At 42.3% G+C, this 10448-nt stretch overlaps 1 protein-coding gene across 3 annotated transcripts in view; it reads left to right on the top strand.

Annotated features, from left to right (window-relative positions):
- The window catches only part of ryr3 (ryanodine receptor 3), a 162907-nt gene extending 156708 nt beyond the window's left edge, over positions 1 to 6199 (top strand). For all 3 annotated transcript variants that reach the window (XM_080790176.1, XM_080790177.1, XM_080790178.1), the window contains 5 exons: positions 634 to 790; positions 3116 to 3180; positions 3785 to 3885; positions 3997 to 4048; positions 4700 to 6199. In XM_080790176.1, the coding sequence (XP_080646302.1) occupies positions 634 to 790; positions 3116 to 3180; positions 3785 to 3885; positions 3997 to 4048; positions 4700 to 4795 (471 nt within the window). In that variant the 3' untranslated portion in view covers positions 4796 to 6199. The remainder of the gene's footprint in view (positions 1 to 633; positions 791 to 3115; positions 3181 to 3784; positions 3886 to 3996; positions 4049 to 4699) is intronic.
- Positions 6200 to 10448: the final 4249 nt, after the last annotated feature.

Raw genomic sequence — 10448 nt, forward strand, 5'->3', positions numbered from 1 at the left:
CAAAGCAGATTACATTTACCCACTGACAGTGGAGAAAACCTGCTCATTGGGAGCAGTTGGAGGTTCAGTGTCTTGTTCAGGGACACTAACCCATGGGAGCCGGGGATCGAACCAGGAGGTGACTAACCATATGACCCTGATCTTCATTAACCTCAGCACAAACAATCCATTTCCCAGTCGATTGCATTGCTTTCAGAACATGCGCACCTGCAGCTCCTGACTCACGTACTGTGGATCAAACATTGTGAACGTGTCCTCTGCTCTCCTCCCCAGTGCTACCTGTTCCACATGTCCTCTGCTCTCCTCCCCAGTGCTACCTGTTCCACATGTCCTCTGCTCTCCTCCCCAGTGCTACCTGTTCCACATGTCCTCTGCTCTCCTCCCCAGTGCTACCTGTTCCACATGTCCTCTGCTCTCCTCCCCAGTGCTACCTGTTCCACATGTCCTCTGCTCTCCTCCCCAGTGCTACCTGTTCCACATGTCCTCTGCTCTCCTCCCCAGTGCTACCTGTTCCACATGTCCTCTGCTCTCCTCCCCAGTGCTACCTGTTCCACATTGTGAACGTGTCCTCTGCTCTCCTCCCCAGTGCTACCTGTTCCACATTGTGAACGTGTCCTCTGCTCTCCTCCCCAGTGCTACCTGTTCCACATGTACGTTGGTGTGAGAGCCGGAGGCGGCATCGGTGATGAACTGGAGGACCCAGCGGGAGACCCCTATGAGCTCTACCGCATCCTCTTCGACATCACCTTCTTCTTCTTTGTCATCGTCATCCTCCTGGCCATCATTCAGGGTGTGTGACCCCCCCAACCCCCCCCCCCATGTCATGTAAAACACCAGTCTTACTGGATCCGTGTATGCTTTACTTTATACACTACAGCAGTGGTTCCCAAAGTGGGGTCCGGGGACCCCCAGGGGTACCTGAGGGAGTTCCAGGGGGGACCCATCTATTTTGTTCATGTTCATAAAGTGCTAAAGTGTTTAAAGCAGTGGTTCCCAAACTTTTTCATGTCAAGGACCCCCAAATTGACACTACTTAGCCCGTGGACCCCCATTTGAAAAGATATGCCAGGGACCCCCATAAGAGAAGACGTACACATTTAGACGTCTACATTTAGACGTCTACATTTAGACGTCTGTATACATTTAGACCAGTGGTTCCCAAAGTGGGGTCCGGGGACCCCCAGGGGTACCTGAGGGAGTTCCAGGGGGGACCCATCTATTTTGTTCATGTTCATAAAGTGCTAAAGTGTTTAAAGCAGTGGTTCCCAAACTTACATTTAGACGTCTACATTTAGACGTCTACATTTAGACGTATACATTTAGACGTCTACATTTAGACAGTGTCCCCCTGAGTGCCTTCCCAGTGTCTCCCCAGTGCCTCCCCAGTGTGCCCCTGAGTGCCTTCCCAGTGCCTCCCCAGTGTGCCCCCCGAGTGCCTTCCCAGTGCCTCCCCAGTGTGCCCCCCGAGTGCCTTCCCAGTGCCTCCCCAGTGTGCCCCCCGAGTGCCTTCCCAGTGCCTCCCCAGTGTGCCCCTGAGTGCCCTGAGCACTGGGCAGGCACTGAGGAGACACTGGGGACAGTGTCTCCCCAGTGCCTCCTCAGTGCCTGCCCAGTGCCTCCCCAGTGCCTCCCCAGTGTCTCCCCAGTGTGCCCCCCGAGTGCCTTCCCAGTGCCTCCCCAGTGTGCCCCTGAGTGCCTCCCCAGTGTCTCCCCAGTGCCTCCTCAGTGCCTGCCCAGTGTCCCCCAGTGTCTCCAATAGCAATACAAGAGCAATAATACAAATTAATCTTAATGTATTAATCTTATTAATTAATGAATCAAATTAATTAATTCATTAATCAAAATTGCGGCCTGTGCCCAGCACCATGCCAAAGCTTTTTCCTGCAGGAAACACTGCTTGTGGTTGTAAATATATTGTTATCCGTGTTGCGAGGATGAGAGGGTACCTGGAAAAATATCTACCCCAAAAGGGGTACCTGGTCCAAAAAGGTTTGGGAACCCCTGCACTACAGCACTGTTTCACAAACAGTGGTTGGGTTGTAGTCACGGACCAATTTTTTGGGGTCGCGACGTGAGTAAAACTCCTATTTTAACAGTTGACTGCGGGATTAAATAACCGTGATCCCCATCTGATTGCCTAGTTTTTCACTAACCTTTGCAGAACCACCCCGCCGACATCATCGTTCCGTTTCATGACTATCCGCCTTAAAATGGTGTGATCTTTGGTCGTCATGTTGAGAAATAATCCAAACTGCTGTTCTCAATAACAAAGAACGTAGGACAGAGCGTAGGTCTTAAAACATATTAAAAACGGCAAATTAAAATATGAAAACATAACTCATGTAACTTGTGAACAGGAGTGTTAAAAGATTAGTTTTTCATATTGTATAATTGTATACATTTTAAATCAAACAAATCTAAGAAATCCATGAATAATTATAATGAAGTAGTGAAAATAGCCGATCTACAAGCTCGCAACGTGGAGGCGCATTGTGTGCTTGATCTTCGATTTTTACTTATTTGGGTCCAGGGCAAACGTCTAATCTCTATTTTTGGTCTCAACCTGAAAGGTTTGGGAACCACTGGCTTACACTGTTTCTCTACACGTGGTCCCAGGACCACCAGGGGATCCTTATGGGTCTGTAACACTGAGAATGGGTACACTTTACTAGGATTTTATTTGGTGTTCCATTTGAACTCCTGGTAGGCCCCAGACCAGACAATGTGGAGGTTGATGGTAGGAGCAAACGTCTGACAGGGAGCCAACCCAACATAGGGGAGTCTAGGTTCAAAGGATTCCAGAGACAGGGGTTTGAACCACACAAACCCTAGCGTCACTATTCTTGGTGCGTCGTAACAGGCGAGCGAACATTCTATTTATGTTCAGCAAATACATTTGGTGTAGAGCATCGACACCTGGGGGAACTGGTCAATGCAGTATATACGGTTATACACCATATCTGAGCCCTACAGTATACTGCATACTCCAGTTACTGTGGTAAGTCAGATAGAGACTAACCATGCCTGTTAAGATGCAATTGGCTTCAGGCTAGCCATTGCGCTACCAAAGGGTCTCGTTCAAAGCTGCTCTGACAGGCTGCTGCACTCCCCACAGGTTTGATCATCGATGCCTTTGGTGAGCTGAGAGACCAGCAGGAACAGGTGAAGGAGGACATGGAGGTAAGCCTCAAGTCTGAAACAGAGGATCGTGCCTTTTGTCAGCACAGATAAGACATAAGCATGTATTTTTGTGTTGCCACATTGTGAAACCCTTTATACACCAAGAACAATGCAAATAAACAACGCAGAATAGTGATGACTGAACGTAGAATCACTTTGTTTAAATTCATAAAAGACCATCTCCTGAACCAGTTCATACTTGCATCATATGACCCTACGGTTGCCAGTATGCGCAAGAAACTGTAGCTGCCTATGTACAGTCAGTAGCCTATGTAGTCATCACTCCATGCACAAATTTCCCTTGATGTGTAAAGGCCATGAGGCTTAAGTCACAAGTGATTAGAACCAGGACAAGACATTGCAAATAGGATCTAGTCTTATATCCTGATATTTATGTAATATTGATATACAGTACTGTCCAGCCATACCACAAAGGAATGCGATAGGAAAGCAAGAAGCAGGGACAGTAAAGCAATTATCTAAGCATAACCTAAATTTAAGAAATAAAATAAAAACTACTTTACAGGAGGAAGAACGCAACGTCTGGAAAAATCTTATGTCTATATTCAAAATGTTAAAAATAAATGTATGTTTTCTTTCGCAGACTAAGTGCTTCATCTGTGGCATCGGGAATGACTACTTTGATCGGGTGCCCCACGGTTTCGAGACCCACACCTTACAAGAGCACAACCTCGCAAACTACCTGTGAGCAGCATGAGCACCTAATGTCAAATGATTCAAAATTAAACCAGATAAGGTGATTTTGAAACATAATTAATTATTCATGCGTCTCAAAACAACTTTCCATTCCTTCAGGTTCTTCTTGATGTACCTGATCAACAAGGATGAGACTGAACACACGGGTCAGGTACGGCACACACTTTCATAATGAGGCTTAAAATAAACACTACAAACCACTCTGGGCTTTTGTATTCCAAGAGAACAACAAAATGATATGGTCTGTTGGGTGGAAACCTTGTATGTCCAAAACTGTTACATTTCAGGAAATGGGGGGGGGGGGGGGGATCACCGTTCCAATGTAGTTATTTAGTCACAAGCACCTTTTAATGCTTTTCATTGGTAAAATCTTCATTAAATCCATGTAACCACTCTCTGATATCCCATTTTTGGGCATGTCATGCGAGAAGTTCTCCAAATTCTTCCAGAAAAAAAAGAGCTGCAAGCACATTGCATTGTGAGCTTGTCGATTGGCTCTTTTTCCTACTTTTTTATGGCACTGTTCTACGATATACATTTGTTTATGAAATATGGACATACAAGGTTACTGCCTGACAGCAACATTATGTAAAGGTTCAGCCCACGATGGTGATCTTTGCTTTCAACGTGGGTTGAAACATTTCTCAAAAACATTTTACCTGGAGCGAGAATCACTGAGTGGGTATTTGTTTACCTCTGCTTTATTTTTATTTTTTTACCATGCACTTCAGTTCAGGTTAATTTCTGGATGTGCATACAAGTTCCTGTAGCAAAAGAAATAAATCATCTTTTCTCCCTGTAGGAGTCATATGTGTGGAAGATGTACCAGGAGAGATGCTGGGACTTCTTCCCCGCCGGAGACTGCTTCCGCAAACAGTATGAGGACCAGTTGGGCTAGAGTCGGCAGTGCTGCCTACAACCCCCAAACACCCTATCTACATTCAACGCTGAACACCGAACCTGAACACTGGCGGGACTTTGCTCTGCTGCTACGTGGTGTTGAACGACAGCAAGTAAACTCATTCTTTAGAATTTCTAAACGGTTCAAACGGAACATTATTTCAAGAATATATAATCTCAAGACTGATAAACGATGGTTGTACATTGTATGTGTACAGGCATCGAAGTCCTCCTTCCTTCTTACTGAAAACGGTCACCTGCCACTATAGCTCTTTTATGCAAAATAGTTCTTTGGACTCTACAATACATTGCCTTCTCACTTGCTTAACCCCTGACCTGTTGCACAACTTGTGTGTAGACATTTGATACATGTGGATGTGGAGGGTTACAGCATAATGAATGAATGTCTGGTTCTGCACAAAGATGAATGCCATGATGTTACTGTAACTTCAAGTTCTTACCAAACAAACTGAATTGGAAGCGTGCTGGTGGTAATCAATAAATCATAATGATGATCCAATGACATGAAATGAGATATGAGTTAAGACCTGTTCTGCCTTTTCAACAAAGCTGGTCTAAATCTGTTGGATGAAACGAGGAATCACTGAAGATGCTTCTTCCAGGGTTGATTGAATTAGATGGTTATCAAGTGCCAACGTGCCTTATGAGAAACTATGCAAAAAAAACATTTTTGTCCCTCCTGACACTGTAGTGATCTAGTACTGGATTAGTTACAAGAATAACGTCGCTGCCGAGCTGAAACTTTTGATCTCCATATTTCTTCATCTTGTTTCTTTTGTAAGTGAATACACTATTTTGTTATACTGTATGACAGTGTCACACAAAGGTTGTGAAAATAGCCTGTCTACAAGCTTACACCACATTGTGAAGCCATGCGCTTTAAGCTTGAAGACTTGCTGTTGTGAAACAAGTTCTCGCACTATACTTACTGATGTGCCCAGAAAAGTGGCACCAGTTTTAAAGCGGTTAAGTCTGTCTGTGGGTGTTATAAATAACCAAGAGCTTGTGACTAAATAATAACTATTAGATCCATTGGAACACAGGTTTAAGAAAGTTTCTGCCCGACAGCGACAACATTTAGCTCAAGTTTTGTGGCTTTTAAGTACAAGAAAAAACAATACTTTGTTGTATAAAATCTAGAAGATCATTGTGTAAATGTTGCTTAGTTTGGTTTCGTTAGCTGTGCCTGCCTGCACATCTTTCCACAGTAGAAAAGAAAACCTCAACATAAACCCTGGTTCAAAGGAATTATTGAACACTTTGAGACAAACTGGTTAAATGCTATTGTATGTATGTAGTAGCTTTAGTAAACAGCATTTCTTTTAATGAGGGGGCTGAAATGAATAAAGTAACCGATGCAATAAACCAGATGTGTTCCGTTTGTGGACTGTTGAGCCTCATTTATAATTTGTCATGCAGTAAAAATGTTTTCTCCCAATAGATTGCCTAACTGTAGTCCCGGTTTCTAGAAGGTGGCATACTCGTTCACTGCTCTGGTTCCTTTTCCTATAGCTTTGATTGGCTCGTTTGATTTCTGCCGAGCCTGATGGGGGGAAAAAGAACTGAACAGGACACGAATATGCCACCAACCACGTATAGAAAGCCTCTTCTGGCTCTGGGGTGAAAGGGACGTGAGTCACGTGACTGGATGCCGCCATGACACTCATGTCCATATAACTCTAGGGGTGTCCTCAGTTCGATACAGGACACTCCAATGAATTGCAGTGTCGAATGAGGCTTTTATGTCTATGACCAACCAGGGACTACCAGGGGCGGCTGTGGCTCAGGAGGTAGAGCAGGTCGTCCAATGATCCATGGGTCAGCGGTTCGAATCCTGGCTCCTGTCTACATGTCGAAGTGTCCTTGGGCAAGACACTGAACCCCAGGGGCGGCTGTGGCTCAGGAGGTAGAGCAGATCGTCCAATGATCCATGGGTCAGCGGTTCGAATCCCAGCTTCTCCTGTCTACATGTCGAAGTGTCCTTGGACGACAGTACAGTACAGTAGAGGGACCCACTGGGGACCCACACAAGGTAACTGTCATTTCTCAACCGTTTCGGACGCAGGGCGGCTCGCCGGAACTTCACACAGGTGTGATTTTATTATTGAATTAATGCATACAGAGATGGGACTGGACTGGAGGATCAGAACTTTCTAAAACAACCCACAGTACAATTCCCCATTCGGCTCTACACCATTCCTGGATTTCTGCTGTGTTGTATGGTTGAACAAGTATTTTATTTGGGTGTCTGTGTGGCACAGGGGTACAGTGCACCTGGCTTTGCCAGGCGCTCCAGCAAACACTCTTGGCTGTGTTAGTGGGTGGTAAGCCGGTTGTGGAGGGCGATCACTGTACTAGTGACTCCTACAGGGTGGTCGGGGTAACTGTGCATTATCGAAAAATAGATTTTCACTATATCTCAGCCAATATTGCACTTAACACGATGGACACCAAACCGCCTCAGATGACGGGTTAAGATTTAAAGGAGAATTCCATGCTAGAAGGCTTTCTTACCTTTATTTGTAGTTGTTACGTCCCCACCAAAGAGGTCCAGGTGTTATTTTGTGCAAAAGTGCATTATTGGCTATTTCCCCTACCATAAGCCCTCAATGAATTGAATTGAATGGGGCTATCATTTATTTTGTATATATCCTCTCTTCATAATGTAAATAGTATCCCAAGCGGCACACTTTACTACTTATTGTTAGGATCTGTCTCTCCACAGACCATGTCAGACCTGGCCACTCCCACTTTCCCTTCCACTCACACAGTCAGTTCACTCACCTGTCTCCAACCCCCTCGTCATCCCACCTGTGAACACTTTGACAATCAGCCTGCCCCATATATAACTTGACTCATTGCACTCACACTTTGTCAGTTCATACATTGTTGTTATGATGTCTACCCTGGAGCTCTTGCCTGTGTCTCTGTTCCTCTGGACCCTGCCTTGAATACCTCTGGTAATTTGCTCGTACCTATTTTTGTGTGTGCATTTTTGGGATTGCTTATCCTCTGCCTTTTCGTTAGCCTGCCTTTGTTCTGCATTTAATTAATAAATTAGTGTTTGAACACTACTCCGCTGTTTGTTAGTCGTGACTCTGCATTTTGGGTTCAACACATTTTGACACCGTAACACTTATTTCGATGGAAATAAGCGAATTAGCACAAAAACCCAACCCCCATTGAGGGCTTATATTAGGGGAAATAGCCAATAATGCACTTTTGGTCCAAAATGATGAGAAACGAGGATAACTTTTTTTTTCAAAATTTCAAAAAACATGGGCTATAACCCATCGTTTTTTTTCATTTTTTCATTTTTGTCAAATCATCAAAAATGATGAAAAACGGCGCGCTATAGTATGCCGTACGATATGGGCTATAGCCCATGGTCCAAAATGATGAGAAACGAGGATAACTTTTTTTTTCAAAATTTCAAAAAACATGGGCTATAACCCATCGTTTTTTTCATTTTTTCATTTTTGTCAAATCATCAAAAATGATGAAAAACGGCGCGCTATAGTATGCCGTACGATATGCCCATGCGTACGATATGCCCATGGTCCAAAATGATGAGAAACGAGGATAACTTTTTTTTTCAAAATTTCAAAAAACATGGGCTATAACCCATCGTTTTTTTTCATTTTTGTCAAATCATCAAAAATGATGAAAAACGGCGCGCTATAGTATACCGTACGATATGGGCTATAGCCCATGGTCCAAAATGATGAGAAACGAGGATAACTTTTTTTTTCAAAATTTCAAAAAACATGGGCTATAACCCATCGTTTTTTTTTCATTTTTGTCAAATCATCAAAAATGATGAAAAACGGCGCGCTATAGTATGCCGTACGATATGGGCTATAGCCCATGGTCCAAAATGATGAGAAACGAGGATAACTTTTTTTTTCAAAATTTCAAAAAACATGGGCTATAACCCATCGTTTTTTTTATTTTTTCATTTTTGTCAAATCATCAAAAATGATGAAAAACGGCGCGATATAGTATGCCATACAATATGGGCTATAGCCCATGGTCCAAAATGATGAGAAACGAGGATAACTTTTTTTTCAAAATTTCAAAAAACATGGGCTATAACCCATCGTTTTTTTCATTTTTTCATTTTTGTCAAATCATCAAAAATGATGAAAAACGGCTCGCTATAGTATGCCGTACGATATGGGCTATAGCCCATGGTCCAAAATGATGAGAAACGAGGATAACTTTTTTTTTCAAAATTTCAAAAAACATGGGCTATAACCCATCGTTTTTTTTTCATTTTTGTCAAATCATCAAAAATGATGAAAAACGGCGCGCTATAGTATGCCGTACGATATGGGCTATAGCCCATGGTCCAAAATGATGAGAAACGAGGATAACTTTTTTTTTCAAAATTTCAAAAAACATGGGCTATAACCCATCGTTTTTTTTCATTTTTTCATTTTTGTCAAATCATCAAAAATGATGAAAAACGGCGCGCTATAGTATGCCGTACGATATGGGCTATAGCCCATGGTCCAAAATGATGAGAAACGAGGATAACTTTTTTTTTCAAAATTTCAAAAAACATGGGCTATAACCCATCGTTTTTTTCATTTTTTCATTTTTGTCAAATCATCAAAAATGATGAAAAACGGCGCGCTATAGTATGCCGTACGATATGCCCATGCGTACGATATGCCCATGGTCCAAAATGATGAGAAACGAGGATAACTTTTTTTTTCAAAATTTCAAAAAACATGGGCTATAACCCATCGTTTTTTTTCATTTTTGTCAAATCATCAAAAATGATGAAAAACGGCGCGCTATAGTATACCGTACGATATGGGCTATAGCCCATGGTCCAAAATGATGAGAAACGAGGATAACTTTTTTTTTCAAAATTTCAAAAAACATGGGCTATAACCCATCGTTTTTTTTATTTTTTCATTTTTGTCAAATCATCAAAAATGATGAAAAACGGCGCGATATAGTATGCCATACAATATGGGCTATAGCCCATGGTCCAAAATGATGAGAAACGAGGATAACTTTTTTTTCAAAATTTCAAAAAACATGGGCTATAACCCATCGTTTTTTTCATTTTTTCATTTTTGTCAAATCATCAAAAATGATGAAAAACGGCTCGCTATAGTATGCCGTACGATATGGGCTATAGCCCATGGTCCAAAATGATGAGAAACGAGGATAACTTTTTTTTTCAAAATTTCAAAAAACATGGGCTATAACCCATCGTTTTTTTTTCATTTTTGTCAAATCATCAAAAATGATGAAAAACGGCGCGCTATAGTATGCCGTACGATATGGGCTATAGCCCATGGTCCAAAATGATGAGAAACGAGGATAACTTTTTTTTTCAAAATTTCAAAAAACATGGGCTATAACCCATCGTTTTTTTTATTTTTTCATTTTTGTCAAATCATCAAAAATGATGAAAAACGGCGCGCTATAGTATGCCATACAATATGGGCTATAGCCCATGGTCCAAAATGATGAGAAACGAGGATAACTTTTTTTTCAAAATTTCAAAAAACATGAGCTATAACCCATCGTTTTTTTTTCATTTTTTCATTTTTGTCAAATCATCAAAAATGATGAAAAACGGCGCGCTATAGTATGCCGTACGATATGGG

Source organism: Protomyctophum bolini (genome assembly GCF_963924005.1).
Source record: "Protomyctophum bolini genome assembly, chromosome: 19".
Lineage (NCBI taxonomy): Eukaryota > Metazoa > Chordata > Actinopteri > Myctophiformes > Myctophidae > Protomyctophum > Protomyctophum bolini.